Here is an 18,084-nt window from a genome sequence, read left to right on the forward strand (position 1 = left end):
TGATGGCACTTGCAGTCGTTTTTAAGTTGGGTTCTCACCGCCAGGACTCTTCTCTTTCTGATGTGTTTACACACTGCCTCCACACTTCACCCACAGCTCTGACGGCACTGCCTATTCCATGGAGCTTCGGTGACTCTCTGTTAACTACAGAACCAGCTCCAGACACTGGAGCCTGACCTTTTGACTCTCTGGGAGCCATTCTAATGATAGGATGGGTATGAAAGTCTCTTCCTAATAGATCCACAGCTTGTTGGGGTGGCATTATCCATGTATGATTCCTTTTTTTTTTAACCTCTTACAGGCAGGGGAAACATTCACTCAATACCTATTCAAGGATTTTTTTTTTCCTTACCAAAGGATTTCCTTGTACGGTCAATGGTAGAGTTTATCTAAGATCATCAACTAACCGAATATATTATATTGAGCTTAGTCACTGTTAACTTTTAATGTCTTACTGGACGAGGTAGAAAAGAAAAAGGCACCACTTACTAAATAGCTGTTCTGCGCCAGGTACGGTACCTTGCTCCAGATATATAGGCTATTACTCTCTTTAGTCTCATGCCTCTGTGACAGGATGAACCAGTAGAATTTGTCGCTTTTCTAAGTAAAGAAAAACTAATAGAATTAGTGCTTTTTTTTTTTTTTCCATCTTCCTGATAGTTAATGGTGGTGAACATTTTTTCATTATTCATTGACTGTCATTTTTGGTGAACTGTAGTTCATATCTTTTGCCCACTTCTTTTTTCAAGACCATTTTATTGGGAGTTAATAAAATTTCATCGTTCAATTACATCAAGTGGTATTGTACTGTTGCTATCACAATCAGTTCCAAAACTTTCTTTTCTTTCTCCAACCTCTTGACATCAGCTCCCTTTTACCCCCTCCCCCACAATCACCACTACTGTACCCCCCAGCAACCCTTACTCTACTTGATGTCCCTATGAGCTTATCAATCCTAGGGTTCATATACTAAAAAACAAGAAAACATACCACAACTTCAAAAGGGTCACTCCCAATGACAAAACACGTCTGAGATAAACTCCAGCACAAGCAATCAAAACAAAAAATACAGACAATAAGGAAATGAAGACTCAGATTCTTAATGAATAGAACCAGTGGTGAACTATTTATAAGGGGCTAACCTTTATATATAGTTAACCCATATATACGTATATATGTGTGTGTGTGTGGATGTTAAAAACCCCTATATATAGTTCATCATTGGTTCTACTCATAGTGGTATTAAACCAGTTCTGTTCTTTTACTCTGGATGATTAAAGTTATTAGTTTGTTCCCCTGTTTTGCATATACTTTGGGAAACATCAGATAGGTAAATCAAACCTCTTCAACAGATAGGGTACATACTAAACTGATCTGGTATCTGTTTGCATTAAAATATCATCCAAACTTGTTTTTCTTCTTATAACAGGAAGGAGACAGGCGTATGAAACTTCAGAACATGGTCAGATTTCCCTTGACTGGCCTGGACATGACCCCTCACGTGGTTAAGAGAAGTCAGAGCAGCTGGAGTTTGCCATCGCATTGGTCCCCGTGGAGGCGGCCCTATGGACTCGGGCGGGACCCCGAGGACTACATCTATGACCTGTATGCTGTGTGCAATCATCATGGCACCATGCAAGGGGGGCACTACACAGGTCTGCAATGCAAGAGGCTGGCGTCCCTTCTGACGGTTCATTCAGACACACTTTGCTTATGACAGGGCTCCTTTCCTTTAGAAGACCTGCCTTTGTCTTCCGGCAGGCAGTATGCCAACTGTGAAGGCCTCTTTTCATCATCTGGCTCTCAGAACGAATCATTCAACACTTCTGAGCCTTGTCCTGAGTTGAGCATCCAAGTTATCTAGTTCGGTGACAGGGATGGGGAATGGTGTGTACAGGAGATTGCATGGTGTGGTGAACCCAGGGTGGATTTTTGTTTGCCAGCTTGCACTTCCAGTGTAAGGATTTGCTCTGTTTGTTTGAGGTTCTACGCTCTTCCTCTTTGCTGGAGTGGTGGTAAGCCATTGCACAGTGTCTTTAAGGTGACTTGGGAAAGGTTTTTCGTTTTATTTTAAGGTTAAATATACTTTTCACTCTATAAAAGCAGCCATGAAATTTTGCGACTAGAGAGAATGGAAAGAATGCCGGCAACCATGGCTGACCTAACACACAGCAACCACTGGTAACATTTTGACGTACGGCATTTCCTTTCCCTGTTTTCCGCAAGGGTTTGCTGTTATTGTACACTGTTGTGATTGTACTTGTATGTTCTCCTCTGTGAACACTTACTGAACACCTCCTGTAAAGCAGGCTAGAACTGTCCGGTCAGCAGTTCAAATCCACCAGCCACTCTGTGGGAGAGAGAGGAGACTGTCTGCACCTGTAAAGATTACATTCTTAGAATCCATATATAAGTTCACTAGACATCGGAAGCCGTCAATGGCTGGATTGTTTTCATATAGCTTGCACTGGGTTGCTACAGAGATGAGTAAGTTCTTTCTCCTACTTTCTGAAGTACAAGCTAGTAGTGGGGACGCAGTTCTAAGTAAGCTGAGAGAAATGCAGTAATGTATAATAATGGTTCTGTGATGGAAGTTGCAAACAGTGGGTTCGCAGAGGCTAGAGGAGAGAGTGGTCGTAGTGTAGGCGGAGGGTGGAGGAGAGGCTCATTTCAGAACAGTTATCCAGTAAAGCTGCCTCCTATTAAGTAGGCAAAGGAGTCTGCTGGCTGTCCCCAGCCCTTGCTTACTCGTCAGTCTGCTCTTTGCTCATGCCTCTTCTCCCTCAAAGGAGCCTGGTGGTGCTCTTGGTGAGTGTTGAACTGCTCACTGCAAGGTCACTGTTGCAGACCCACTGGCCACACCACGGGAGAAATATATCGTCGGCTCCTATAAAGATTCACAGCCTCAGAAACCATAGATGGGGTCATTCTGAGTTAGAATCAACTCAAAGGCAGTGGGTTTGGTTTTTGGAGGTTTCTCCCTCAAGAAAGAAGAGGGTAGGGGAAGGTGCTTGGATGCAAAATAATCTTTTATTGCTGAACTCTTTTAATTTAAATTCTTTAAATATTTATGTATTGTAAGTAACAGTGGTGTGTGAGAGGAATAATCTCAGCTTGAGGTAAATCAGAATGGAATGGCTCTACTTACCCTACAAAGCACTTTCTAGTAGAAAAGAAGATAATCTATGTTCAGAAGTTCCTCTAAACTCCTAAAAGATAAAAACCCATCGGTGTTGATCAGTTGCCCCCAGGGTTTCCAAGGCTAGATATTGATGGAAACAGGTCATCACATCTTTCTCCGGCATGGCAGCGCGTGGGATCCAACCACCAACCTTTTGGTAGCAGCTGAACACTGTAACCACTGCACCACCACGTCTCCTTATAAAAGATAAGCATTGATATGACTTATGAAACCAAACTTGATATCACTGAGTTGTTTCTGATGCACAGCGACCTTATAGGCTAGAATAAAACTGCCCCAAAGGGTTTCCAAGGTCGTAATATTTTCTTAAAAAGTTTTATTGAGATTTAATTCATATATCATACACTTCCATAGTTCAGTCACATGAAGAAGAATTGTGTGAGCATCACTACAATCAGTTCTAGAACATTTTCTTCCTTCTTGTATTCATTATTTGCTCCCCATTTCTCTCCCACCTTCTCCACCACTGCCCCCTTCACCCATCCCCAATAAGCCTTTTCACCAGTTATATCTCTATGTGTTTGCTTATCCTGGGTTTCATACGGAGCCCTGGTGGTGTATTGGTTACACGTTGGACTGAGAGATGCACAGTCGGCAGTTTGGAACCAACCACCAGCAGCTGCGTGGGAGAAAGACTGGGCTTTCTGCTCCTGTAAACACTTGGGTATATTAACAGTAAATATGTTAAAAAAGAAAGAAAAGACCAACAATATTAAATCAGAGGAAAAAACAAGAAATATTGAAAACTAGAACAAACTTAAAATGGGCTCAAAAGAAGATCAAATGATCAGGTATTACATTTTAACCTAATTGCATCTGCATAAGTGGGTTTATAATACTTTGTTAGCAAGGTTATTCTCAGTCCTTGTCTATGGTCAGAGGGAAATTCACCAGAGGCTTAATCCACGTAGGGACCTTGCATTTGGATTCTGGGCTTCCACTGCCATCCGTGGCCTTCTGCAAATTGGGTGTTCACAGTTTACGTTCTGATGCCATTCCCTCCTTCCAATTTGGACCAGCAACCACCAGGCTGTAGTACAACACTTTTGATAAGCGACAGAACTACTAGAAACTCAACAAAGACAAAATAATTAAATTACACAAACCAATCAAATTGACCTCATAAGCTTATACAGAACACTTCACAACAACAGCACAATAGGCAATCTTTTCCAATTCACCTGGAACATTCTCCAGAATAAACCATATGTTTTGCCCACGAACAAGCCTCAATAAATTAAGACAATACATAGCACATAATATGCACATATACATATGTGTGTGTATAGCAAGACATCTTTTCAGATCACAATGCTATAAAATTACAAGTCAGCAATATGAAACTGGAGGGAAAAACAGATACGCCACAAGTGGGTGGCTTTATGAGCAGAACTTTACTTACTCATCCCTTCTGAGGTTAGGAATCTGAATTCAGGGCACAGCCTTAGGGAAAGGCTTTGGCTCTGTGGGAAGGTCTCTTAGTTTCTGTTCGTGGGTCATCTCCATGTGGCATCAGTCTTGCCCCGTGTGTCCTCATTTCTGTCCAGTCTTACCCTTGCCCAGGGGCCATACTGAGTCTATCTCAGGAATCAGCTGAATATTCTAACACTCGTTTGTTCTCACCCCAGTGAGTGTATATTTAGAGAGTGTGATATTACACCTTTTGGGATCAAGTCATAACACTCCTCATATAGCCTTATAGGGTGGCATGACATCGTGAGCACTTACGTTTTTGTCTGTTCTTGCTGGTCCTTGAACACTCCTTATTTCTGTCTCAGGCTTAACATTTGAATTGAGAGCAAAGTCCATTCATGAGCTCATGTTTTCCCAGCCTGCCAGGGAACTTAGATGAGAGCATCCTTGTCTTGGCTTCTTTCTTTTTTTTAATCTCTTCCTTGTTGTTTTGTAAGAGACGTTTGTGCTATCTTAGTTTCTTAGTGCTGCTGTAACAGTTACAACAAGAACAGGTGGCTTTAATGAACAGAACTTTATTTTCTCACAGTTGAGGTGGTTGGAGATCTGAATTCAGGGCACCGGCCCTGAGAGGGAAAGCCGTTCTCCCGCTGGTGGCTCTTAGGGAAGGTCTCTTTTTAGTTTTCACTCGTTGGGTTCTTGGCTGTCTCTACATGGCATCAGTCTTTGCCCATTTGGCTTTGTTTCTGTCCAATCATCCCCTGGCTTACTTGCCCTCGATATCATTCCTTGATCTCAAAAGTGATTGAGTGAAGATGCATTTTACACTGTTAGAACCTTATCAACGTAGTGCAGAAAACCTGTTCCTATAGAACTGCACTCAGAGGTACAGGGTGGATTTACAAGGCATACATTTGGGGGACATGGTTGTGCACCCCCTGAGGCAGGCAGGGTTAAATGCAGGCACAGGCGACAAAAGCCTCAAAGGAGCTGTCCCGCATTTCTGCCCTTTCCAGCTGCCTGGCCGTGGGCAAGCTTCTACGCCTTTTGAAGCCTCTGTAAAACGGGAGTGGTGATGGAGCAAATCCCATGGGCCTAAAGCAGCTGCGGGAATAGAAACGATGGTATACAGAACAGGAGCAGCCAATAAGCTAATATTTGTCTAGCTCTACTACTCTCATTGCTATTCTCATGGGTTCCCATTTCTAATAAACCCTGAAATGTTTAGGTTTCTCCGCCCTGGCACTTGACATTTTGGCTCAGTAATTCTTTGCTGGGGGGGAGGGGGGGAGTGGGGCTGTCTTGTGTACTTCACCAGCATCCTTTGGCTCTATCTACTAGAAGCCAGTAGCACCTCCCACCCCTACCAAATTAAGACAGCATTTGTTGCCAAAAGTCCCCTGGAGCAAAATTAACTCTGAGACCCATTTATATGTAAGTAAATGTTTTTCCTCAGCTGAATAGAATGTCTATTTGGAAGAATTTGGAATTTCCCCAAACATTTTGCTTGAATGCGAAATGAAATAAAGATTTCACACAAACAAAACAACCTGCTTCTCGGTTAGTACATGCACCCTTAATCATTTGAACCAGTGTGATCGTGTCTGTCAGTGTGGAGTGGGTGTGCACCTGGTACTGACCCCCGCTCTCTCTGGCAGCATACTGCAAGAACTCTGTGGACGGCCTCTGGTACTGCTTCGATGACAGTGACGTGCAGCAGCTGTCCGAAGATGAAGTCTGCACACAGACGGCCTATATCCTCTTCTACCAGCGGCGGACAGCTATACCCTCCTGGTCAGCCAATAGTTCTGTGGCGGGTAAGGCCAACCAACCCTCGTTCTTGGGCAATTTTTTCCTCCCAGAGTGGATGATTGTAATTATTGAACCAGAGAGCCTCTCCAGAAGGTCTTGCAACTCTTGTCAGTTTGATCAGAGGAAATCTCATATTTGCATTTACTCTGGAAACCCAAGTAATCAGAGTCAAGGAAATGAGGGTGCGCATGTGAGAGCAGCTGGGTGCTAGCATGATGTGGGATGGGCATGGAGCGCCGGCCCCAAGCCAGTGCTCTGTGTTTACTTCTGGAATAGACTGCGTAGGGCACACCTTCCGAATGGAAAGAAAATGAGGGGGTTAGACAGAGAACTTCAACCTGGCTTTGCCGTGCTTGGATTGGGTTGTCTTGGGGCACTTGCCATCTGAGCCTTTCTGAACCACATTATTAATCCTCTGGGTGTAGTAGTAATACCTACCTCATGGTGTAGTTGAATGCACCAAATTAGGTAAATGTGTGCTAAAACGCTTTGTAAAAGGTAAAGAAAGCTCCATTAGAAAGAGATTTTGTTTTGTTTTCCATTTCCCGGTCAGAAGATTTGGCCTATTCTCGTAAGGGAAGGATTGAAAGCTATAATTCTATGTAACGGCTTGATTTAGCCACTGGGGTCAAGCTCATTGTGTGTCATAGCTGCAGGAACTAATGCCCTCACCCGTGATACAGATGCAGCCACAAATAATGCAACCCAAGGATGAAGGCGTTTTAGTGCAGACTTTGAGTTTATGTGACCGGAGACTGGAACAGGGTTTTGTGTGCTCAGGTTAGAGAACATTAGTCCCTTTGAAGTTTGGGAAGGGACGTTTGAAGTAGCTGATTAACAGAAAGTGGGAATTCCAGTGTCCTCACCCATCTTTCTATGTATTTGTCCACTTAGCATACTGTGGTGGTGTGTTTGCATGTTGGTGCGATGCTGGAAGCGATATCACCAATATTTCAAATTCCAGCAAGATCACTCCTGGTGGGTAGGTTTCAGCAGAGCTTCCAGACTAAGACAGATTAGGAAGAATAATAGGCTATCCACTTCTGAGAGATTAACCACTAAAACCCAGAAAGATCCATATTTGTGCCCATTTCAAAGATAAGTGACCCAACAGAATATAGAAATTACTGCACAATGTCGTTAATATCACATGCAAATAAAATGTTGCTGATGATCATATAAAAATGGTTGTAGCATTATATCAATAAGGAGCTGCCAGGAATGCAAGTCATCAAAAGGGGACATGGAATGAGGGATATCATTGCTGATGTCGGATGGATCTCAACTGAAAACAGAAAATACCAAAACAAGGTTAACTTGTGTTTTATTGGCTATGCAAAAGCATTGAACGGTGTGGGCCATAACAAACTACAGGTCACATGCAAAGAATCGGCACTCCAGAATTCTTCTTTTTGCTCCTGTGAAACCTATACCTAGATCAAGAGAGAGTTGTTGGACTAGAACCAGGGTACACTGAGTGCTGTAAACTCAGGAAAGGTTTGTAGGCAGGGTTGTATTCTTTCACTGGACTGCTTCAGTCTGTATGCTGAGCAAGTGATCTGAAAAAGTACACTGAAGAAAGGCATCGGGGCTGATAGAAGGCTTGTTGAGTGAGACGCGCAGGTGACAGCCTTGTCTGCTGAATGGAGGACGACTTGAACTTACCGGGGAAGATACGATTGCGTCCTTCAGTGTGGATTACAACTCAAGTAGAGAAATTGAAAATCCCTGCAACTGGTTCATGAGACGACATCATGATAAATGGAGAAAAGATTGAGGTTGTCCAGAACTTAATTTTAATTGGGTCCACAGTTAATATTCACAGAAACAACAATCAAGAAATCAAACGATGTATTTATTGCCTTGGGCATATCTGCTGCAAAAGACCTTTTTAAAGTGTTAAAGAGTGAAGATGTCACTTTGAGACCAAAGGTGCCCTGACTCAAACGGTGGGGGGTTATTCACGTCCCACACATGCGAAAGTTGGACATTGACCAAGGAGGACTGGGAGAGAAGCGAAGCGTTTGAATTGTGGTGTTGGTAACGCAGGTAACAAACAAATGTGTCTCTGAAGAAGTACAGCCAGAATGGTCCTTAGAAGCGAGGCTCAGGAGGCTTCTTCGCATAGACGTTTGGAGATCTCATCAGGAGGGACCAGTCCCTGCAAAAGGACATCACACTTGGTAAAGTAGATGGTCCGCCAAAAAGAGAAAACCCCTCGACTAGTGGGGTAGCACAGCGGCTGCAACGGTGGGCTCAGCCATGACAACAGTTCAGTTGTGAGCAGAGCCTAGGACCGAGCAGTGTTTTCTTCTGCTGCACATACGGTTTCTACGAGTCCAAACCAGTCAACAGCAGCTCACAGCAACGGTCCTTTCCGGAGTCTGAGAGACCCTGGAAATCACGCCCGTGCTGAGGTCTTCTTGACACAGTCGTGCTGCTTCAGCTACTCGCCCTGAAGAGCGGTTTCTGTTGCCCTATTCTATGTCAGAGCCGACAGGACAGACAGGGCAGGTTGACACGGGGGATGGGGTGTGTGTGTGAACACTGAAAATGGTTAAACATTTTTACAAAACGGGCAAGAAAGAAGAGAGCATGCTCTCACGGTCTTTTTTTTGCTGCGTCAGAGCTATAACCGCAAGTGTTTAGAACAGTGCCTGGCTGCGAGTGCTTAATATTTGTAGAATGAGTGAATGAATAACTACAGTCTATTGTGCATCCAGCTTTTTTTGTTCAGTAGCATTTTATTGGGGGGACACCGAGCTTTTAAGAATTAGACTTTGCATCTTAAGTGTGCATCCCTGTTCTTGCACATCTCCATACACACGAGCATGTGTATGGAGATGTGCCTTCCGTTGTTTCTCTACCTGGTGAAAGTTGCGCAGGCCTGGGGGTGGGGGGCAGTTAATGCTGACCCTGTGGTGAGAATCCTCAGGCAGCAGCCCACGTGGGACTTGTGTGCAGTATGTGTGGCCACGGGACTGTCTCCACTTCAGTGTCGGCTTCCTGTCCTGCAGGCTCCACCAGCTCTTCGCTGTGTGAACACTGGGTGAGCCGGCTCCCAGGGAGCAAGCAAGCCAGCGTCACCTCTGCAGCCTCCTCCAGACGCACCTCGCTGGCCTCGCTCTCCGAGTCTGTGGAGATGACCGGGGAAAGGAGTGAAGATGACGGTGGGTTCGGTGACAGAGTGCTGAAATGACAGCTCATGGACGCAGCACCAGGTCTCTCCACAACATTTAGGAGTTAATTTCTCAGGAAGGCGGGGGGGAGAAGTCTGCGGAGATCACATAGAAAGGGCTGCCTAGCTGTGGCATTAAGTGACATTTTATATGGGTGTAAGTCAAGAAGTATTATTACATCATACTAGCCTTTGTCAAAATATGAAGCTATTGTTTCTTGGCACAGCTTCCTGTTAAAAGGAAGCAAGAAGTGTGAAGGGGCAAGATCGGGGCGGAGATGAGGTAAAGTTCCCCAGCAAACTTCTTGGTACCCTGGAAGAATGAGCAGGTGCTTTGTGCTACCAAAAAAGTCTTGGGTGCATCTTTCCTGGCCTTGCCCATAGCCCTGTGGTCATCCTGTGTCCACTATCGAAACTGCCCCTTTGAAGTCCTCCAAACACCAGTGCCATAACCCACGGCTTCTGACTGTCCTTACATGCGTAATCCATCTCAGTACTGTTGTTTTGTGTGGTTCCCGTTTAAATTTGTTGCAAAACTTCAGTGATTTGGGAAGAGAGCCACCTGACTTTTGTTCAAAATTTGTTATCAGCCCTGATCTCAAAATAACATTTTCTTCCAGTGGTGTCCTATTTTTGAAGGCCCCCTAAGGAGACTAAGACAAGTGTATCACTGAGAGAACTTTTCTGCAGCCATCCACTGACCACAGAGCTGTGTTTAAACATGGTATATTTGGAATAAACCCAAGCATGTGGGAACCGGAGCTGTGGTAGCAATACTTTTTGACTCATCAAGACGGTTGTTTGCTTTTCCTCGGTTACTTAGAATTTCCTCTTCCACTGTATTTTTCAGTACTTTTAATCTTCAGTGTGTAAGCTAGAATTTAAAATTTTTATCTGTATATATTTTTTTCATATTGCTTTCTAAGGTGTACAGAATAGCTCTAGCTCTGAGGAGCTTGAGTGAGGTAATGATTTGCTTAGGGCCACCTTGTGAGAGGTCACTGCCATCCTGGGGATTGCCTCTCCTCACCCGAGGCCTCTCTCCTGCATCACACTGAATCCCTCAGAGCAGGTGACCCGTTGTTCCTTATAGAATTGGAGCGTTGAGGACAAGCACTTTTGCTTCTGCCTGGAGGCAGCTTTTCGGAATTCTGGCGGTAGGCACAATGTAAAACTTGGGAAAGCTGATGGAAATTGCACTTTGGGGCCCTTACCTTCACATGCCACTCTGATGACATCCACGGGCCAGGCAGGCCTGGGTTCCTAAGGGCCTGGCAGGTGGTGTGGGAAGGACCAGGCAGTCAAAGCACTGAGAACTGGCAGGGGGAGAGAGTGAGCTCAGCATCCGTAATGAGGACAGTGACTCATCTTCCTCCAAGTCTCATTCTGCAGCCAGCATTCCGATCGCTCTAATCTGCTTCTAGTGATGATGGATAATTCTGAGAAAATGAAATGGAAGAAAAATTGTAGGGGGCTGGAGGAAGAATGCCAGACTAGGAGATCTGCTTCTGGCTGGCTGCTGCTTTGTTTATAAAGTAAGAATATTGGACTATAATTGCCGAGCTCCTTTCTAGCTCTTGATGTTCCATGGAAAACTAGTGACTCTTTACTTGTTTGGGTAGGGCTTATCCTCAAGGCAGCCTTTACATTTTGAATCACTGTCATTTTAACAGTAAGCTTGGCTAGCGTTCTCCCAATCTATCTTTAAGCAGTGTAGTTCGTGAAATCAATACCCTTGTAACCATCATCACGTCCTGCCTTTTAGGATCTTAGATAGTTTGATAGTTGCTGCAGTTAACAGTATTAGAATATAATTCAGAATATTTGAGGGGGAGGGTTATTTACAACTCAGTGTGTTGTATCCAAGTCTCTAGTTCTTTCCACTGACCTACTTTTATTGTCGACAACGACAGGCCAACTTGCATGTAGTACAGAGGGATGGTCATGGGGTTGTGGGTTCTGGTCTAACTCTGCCTCTCAGTATCTGTGTTGTCCTAGGCAAGGCGCTTCACTTATATGACCCCCACGCCATCCTGTGTGAAAAGGCTGCATCCAAGCTCACATTGATTGAGCATTTGTGGAGTGTCAGGTGTTCTGCTGGACACAGGACATTTAACATTTAATCCTCGCAGTCGACCAACTACAACCCATGGGCCAAATCTGGCCTGCTGTTTCCTTTGTAAATAAAGTTTTATTGGCTCATTTGTTTACATGTCATCTGTGGCTGCTTTCACACTGCAATGGAAGACCATGCCTCAAAGCCTAAAGTATTTACCGTCTGAGTTTGTATAGGTAGAGTTTGCTGAACCTTGATATGGACCAAGAATGTGAAGGGAATGGTCACAGTATTGTCTGTTATCTTATCAGTGCAGAACCAAGGCTCAGCAAAATTCACCGTCTCATGGCTAGTCCATGACGGAGCCATGACTAGACCCCAGATATGCTGATTCTGAAGGTCCTGCTCCATTCCACACCCGGGTCTCCTCCCGTCGTTAGTCCCCTGAGCTTCCGTAGCACTTTTCTGTTGGTTTAGAGTAATGGTATTCTCTGTGCTTTTACTCAGGGGGATTTTCAACTCGACCATTTGTGAGAAGTGTCCAACGTCAAAGCTTGTCATCCAGATCCTCTGTCACCAGCCCCTTGGCTGTCAACGAAAATTGCATGAGGCCATCTTGGTCCCTGTCTGCGAAGCTGCAGATGCGCTCCAATTCTCCTTCCCGATTCTCAGGGGACTCCCCGATTCACACCTCCGCCTCCACCCTGGAGAAGATTGGCGAGGCAGTGGATGACAAGGTCTCCATCTCCTGCTTTGGCAGTTTGAGAAACCTTTCTAGCACTTACCAGGAAGCGAATGATAGTCACACTCGACGTGAGCACAGAGCTGTGGGCCGGGCCCCTCTGGCTGTCATGGAAGGGGTGTTCAAAGAAGTCCCCGAGGCCTGCAAATTGAACTCCAGTCTTGCCGATGCACAGAGCAAAAAGGCAGCACAAGGGGACCGTTTGCCTTCAGTCTCCGATCCTTTCGATAACAACAACCAGATTGCGTATGTGGATCAGAGCGATTCTGTCGACAGCTCTCCAGTCAAAGAAGTAAAGCTGCCAAGCCACCCCGGCTCACTCTCAAAGAAGCCAGAGAGCACGGCCAAGAGATCTCCCAGCTCCAAAGGCCCTTCTGAGCCAGATAAAAGCTTGCGGAAGGGGAGAACGGTCTTGGCAAGCCAGGAGTCATCTCTTTCAAGTACATCTCCTTCTTCTCCTGTTCCCGTAAAAGTTTCTGTAAAGCCCTCCCGCTCCAGGAGCAAGGCAGATTCTTCTTCCAGGGCCAGTGGACGTCATGCAGCCCCTGCCCCTGTCCATCCCAAAAAGGAGTCGTCCCCCAAGCCCAAGGACGCTGGACCATCTCCTTCACCACAGAAGCAGAAGTCCACCTCGTCCCTCACGTCCTCGTCTGCCAAAAAACCCACAGGCCCTGCCACCAGGGGCCCTTTCCCTCCTGGGAAGAGCAGGACTTCAGACCGAAGCCTAAGCCGAGAAGGCTCTAGACAAAGCCTCGGTTCTGACAGGGCCAGCGTCACCTCCACCTCCAAACCCGTCTCCCCTTGGGTGGGTCAGACCAGAGTCGGGGAGGGCAGAGGAGACAGCAAGCATGTCAGGAGCTCCTCCATGGCCAGCCTGCGGTCTCCCAGCCTGAGCATGAAGTCTGGTCTGAAGAGGGACAGCAAGTCCGAGGACAAGGGGCTGTCCTTCTTCAAATCAGCCTTGAGGCAGAAGGAAACCCGGCGGTCAACTGATCTTGGCAAGACAGCGCTTCTCTCCAGGAAGGCAGGCGGAAGTTCGGTCAAGTCAGCCTGCCAGAGTTCAGGGGATGATAAGTCAGAGAAGGGCGCCCAGCCTCCAGGCTCCCAGCTGCCCAGCTCAAATTCGGTGGGAAAAGAGCAGCGAGTTGGCAAGGACCCTGCTTCTGCCAAGCATTCCCTGCTGTCCACTCGCAAATCCAAGTCTTCCCAGCTAGACTGTGGAGTTCCCTCATCTCCCGGTGGCAAGCAGTCTGCTGAAAAATCCTCAAAAAAGTTCTCTTCTGGCATGCAAGCCTGTGCACGGCCTTCTCACCAACCGCAGTGAATTTCTGCAAGCCAAGTGTTTCATCTGTCAGGATGTTTGTTTATTTAAAAACCCTTCCCCCTCCCACCGAAGCCCTCTACGCTTTTGTATCTTCTAGGCGATGTGCCTGATGTGGATGTGTGGGGGTGTGTGCGCCCACGTATGTGAGGAGAATTCAGTTGTATATTGTGTGAAGTGGCGCCTTATTCTACCATTGAACCAAATAACAGCCATAGGCAAAACATTGATACCAAGCTAACTGGAATAATTATAGACGCTACCCTGGACAGTCCCTTTAGCAATGGTACATATTTCTTTCTGGAGAATTCTAACGGCCTTTGTTGGACACTAGGGGTTTGAAGCCTGTGAACCAGTTAAGCTCTCATTAAATGTACTCCGCAGCGGAGCGACTGTTTGACCTGGATCTCATCTGAGCAGGATCCGCCCTCATGCGGATCCTCGTGTAGCACCTGGAGCTCTAAAAACTGAGACGCTGCCTCCCAGCCGAACAAACCGAGGGAAAACTGTTGCTTTCTGCACTTTCACCCCATTTCCCAGTCTTTGTAAAGGGCAATATTTTAACACTAATGTTTCTCAGGTATTTCCTCAGTTCGCCTAGGGTAGATGTGTAGCAGTGGATGGATTAAAGAGGGTGACGGGTTTGTGACTGTGTCATTTCTCCTACTGCCACACATGAAGTGTTGAGAGGCAGGCCTGGAATCGCCCACCCCCTTCCTTCGGCAGATGTGCCCCGTGCGCTGCCTGACTCTGAGGATATGCTCCAGGAGTGGGGGGGCGGGGGGTGGGTAGCCAGAAAGCCAGGCATGAGTCTTTCAGTTTTCCCCTCTCCATTTGGGAGCTTGGGCCATGAGGGTTCTCCACTGTGGTGGAGCAGTTACCCCTCATCGCTTCCGGGGAAGAATGGGTTCTCTGCTGGATGCGTGGATCTGTACCATTTCCCTTCTCTGGTGGTCCTGTTTTGTCTGTTACCCACTGAAAGCTCTGTGCTGCCCCTGTGTTCGCATACTCACGTGTCCTTGTGACGTACGGCGGAGAGGAGAGACGATGCCTAAGGCCCAATCGGCGAGGGCAGGTTGCAGCGACGTGTGACGGAGTACATACACCACGCACACTTCCAGGTCTGCTTGTCCGTCCTTCCTTCTTTGTGCTGACGTGTTTCACTTCTCATCCAGAGCCGTTCACAAGCAGGAGGCGCCGTCTGGCGGTGGTGCAAATTACATTTCTGGCTTAAGGGAAAAGTGGGCCGCACACAGATCTCCCACTAGATAGGCTGCGCCTTCTGGCAAGCCTTTTGGAGATATCCCGGTCATGTTTACCTGCTTGAGTTTTAGTATATATATATATTTCTCCTTTTAATGTTAAGGGTCGCGGTCCTTGGTCTCCTTGAATAGCATTTGTCACTTTGTCATGAATCCCAGCATGCTAAGTTATGTGCTTTGAATTGTTAGTTGCCCCCCACCCCGCCCCCCCCATCCAGTTATATAGACTCTTCCAAGTTCTTTCCGAACTCTTGGTGCACAGATCTGGTATAATTTTCCTTTTCAGTATTCCTGTGTATGAAGTGAGTAGTATACACATACATGCATAGCTATGAATTCTGCACTGCCTTTTGTTTTTCATTATTATTTTCATGAATACCTCTTGCGAAATGTTTCCAGTGGGTTCTTAAAGTTTATTTTGCTGCTAATTTGAGCATTAGCAGGTCACAGGCAAGTCTGGAGGCCATTTATTGTGAGGGTAGCTGGAATTTTCAGACACTTGCAGTGTTTAAGACTTAACATCTGCGGCCTTGTGGAAGTTGCCATCCTGCTCAAGGTAATTCATTGAGCCTGAGCCTGTTGCCCATTTTGAGCCTGTTGCCCATTGCCCTCGTGGGACCTCCACTCACCTCCTCACTCAGTTTCCCTGGCTGACTGCCCAGACATCTGGAGGCCGGTACAGCACAACAGTGGCTGCAGGATGACTTGCTGGCCCCACCGACCGCCTCCAGCAGCACCTTCACAGCAGGCCAGAGGTTAGCTCTGCCAGCTCTCTCATTTTTTTCATTGACTGCTTTTAGTTCCTGACACAGATGGACCAAGGGTGAAAATTGACAACACTAGGAATTGAGTGTTTATTTAACTCGAACCTCTCATTTCTCTACTAGGTTGATCTCATTTGAAATCTCCTTCCTGTCTGAAGCTGTGAAGCCAGTCTTAGAATTAAAGGGTTTTAAGAACACTTTCCCTTCTGTAATCAGTTAAGCATTAATAGAAACTAGTTTTATTTTCGTAATGATAAATGATAATTTTTATTCTTGAGCCATGTAGGAATGCATTTACTATTATGACTAGTCTCTTGAAAACAACTTTTTTTTTTTTCTGTAGGCCCCTTTAATTTTCCCTGGGGTCTCAGAAATGAAATTTCAGTATCTGATAGCTGCTTGCCTATGGGGCTTATTCCTTGTTCCAGATTCATTAAGTAGAGGGAAGAAATCGGGAGTTACTATGACACTGTCTATGCAGCTTCAAACTCTTATCCTTCTGTGGTTCGTAAATGATGGAAATCCACTTACCCTTAGCTCAAGAACAACTTTGCCACAGAAAAGAATATTTTGCTCCAATATTTTGGAGGCGCTCTTTGGAGGTAGATCGTATCTTTGGGGGACATTTTTAGTTCAGTTTATTCTCTTGGTAGGAGTTTAGGGTGTCAGGGTTTGCTTTTTCATTTGCCTGGTGATGTTTGGCATAATGACCAGGGGTCATGAACAAGTTTGTAAGAAAATTCCATATCTTTTAATTCTGTTTCCCCACAAATGCCTTAAGGCCTCTTGGATGTGTCTTTGGGTTCAGAATCATTTGCTGAGGGCAGTGCGACTGGGTTTATGGCTGACAACCAGGAGTGCCTGGTAAGAGCAACAACTTCCCAGCAGGCACAAAATTAGCAACAGTAGTGTTGCGTCTGTAATGCCTGCTTCTTAAAAGTTTTTATTCTTGATTTCTCTTCCTGTAGCCATCCTGTGTGCTGCGGCTGGGTCCTTCCCTAAGACAGCCCTATGCCTTGCCTTTGTAGGACCTTACCTAGAAGGTGGAAGCACAAAGGAAAGCCATTGAAAAGGAAACCCCATTCTTTCATGGCATCGTAGACCATCCCTCCCACCCCTTTTGTGTTTCCTCATCCTACAGCAGCTAACTGAAAGTAAGTAACAAAATGCTGGACCAAAAGAAATGGATATGGGAATATTTTGGGTGTGATAAACCATTGTGATTGTGAGGCTCCCTTAAACTCTGCTGTGATCAGTTATTCTGCAAACATTCATGAAGGCCTGCTTAGTGTTGTAAAGGTGAGCCGAAAGCCTCCGGAATGTGCTGTAGCTGAGAAGCGTGGGGCGCACAGCCTGTGGACCGGGGCGCTGATGCTGTCAGGAATGGAGTGACGTCAGTCCTTCGGAACTAAAGGGTCCCATGGATTCTGGTGGATCAGCGAAGGCTTGGGGTTCTCTGGAGCAACTCCGGTCTGTTCTGAAAACCAAAAGTGCCCGTCATCCTTGAAAACTTTCGACTCATCCAGTCACTTTCCAGACCGCGCGCGCGGTCTCTAGTACTGCGGGTGAAAGGTCATCATGCAGTCAGTTTACATCAGAAGTTGGTCATCCCTGTTTGTATAGCTGTGGGGATCCTTTGGGCGTGGGGGTGGGGGGAGAAAAATGGTCATCCCTCTAACTCTCGTGATGAAAACGGGAACAGTGTGTGAAGGGAATGACAGTGGCGGCCTTAGCCAAAGTGGAATGGAAAGGCTGCGAAACAGACAACTCAGTTCTTTTAAGTAAGCAAGTGCTTCTTCACAAAGTAGACTGACTTCTACCATTGCATTTCATTCTGACAAACCCGTAAACAGTTGAAGTCACTGTTTCCTATGTAGGCTATTACAAGCATGGGACACAGAACGAATTAGTGTTTCCGGGTTGGATTTGGGATAGTCTGCAAATTATAAGCACAGTTTCAATAAAACACATATTCTGTGAGGTGTGTCGGACTTTGTATTATTTGGAGGTGAGAAGGGCAAGAGTTGCTGACAAACCAGTGCCTATATCATGCACAGAAGTATAAAAAGTAGCTGTCACTTTCTCATTTTAGTTTCGTAAGAGGCATTATTGCCAAACTGGATTACTTCAGGTGGAGCCCAATGTTTCTATTTAAATGAAGGCTCGTTGTCTCACTCCATCTTTCGGTCAACTCCCCAAGTGTTTGGCTTTCAGCTGCATTCTGAGCATGGCCGATCCGTTTTTTCCAGTCATGAGAGCAATTTTGCATGGCCCCCAATTAATCCGGAAAGCATGCTCTTCCTACCTATGCAAGCAACCAATAAAGACAGACTG

The 18,084-nt window shown here is 45.9% G+C and overlaps 1 protein-coding gene across 1 annotated transcript in view; it reads left to right on the forward strand.

Annotated features, from left to right (window-relative positions):
* The window catches only part of USP31 (ubiquitin specific peptidase 31), a gene marked incomplete at its 5' end in the record, with an annotated part of 87,445 nt that extends 73,077 nt beyond the window's left edge, over positions 1–14,368 (forward strand). The window contains 4 exons of the mRNA XM_004705726.2: positions 1,430–1,655; positions 6,274–6,432; positions 9,445–9,597; positions 12,169–14,368. Of these exons, the coding sequence (XP_004705783.2) occupies positions 1,430–1,655; positions 6,274–6,432; positions 9,445–9,597; positions 12,169–13,727 (2,097 nt within the window). The remainder of the gene's footprint in view (positions 1–1,429; positions 1,656–6,273; positions 6,433–9,444; positions 9,598–12,168) is intronic.
* Positions 14,369–18,084: the final 3,716 nt, after the last annotated feature.

The sequence above is a fragment of the Echinops telfairi genome, unplaced genomic scaffold (assembly GCF_000313985.2).
Source record: "Echinops telfairi isolate 266 unplaced genomic scaffold, ASM31398v2 ScPeMD7_5;HRSCAF=22, whole genome shotgun sequence".
Taxonomy (NCBI): Eukaryota; Metazoa; Chordata; class Mammalia; order Afrosoricida; family Tenrecidae; genus Echinops; species Echinops telfairi.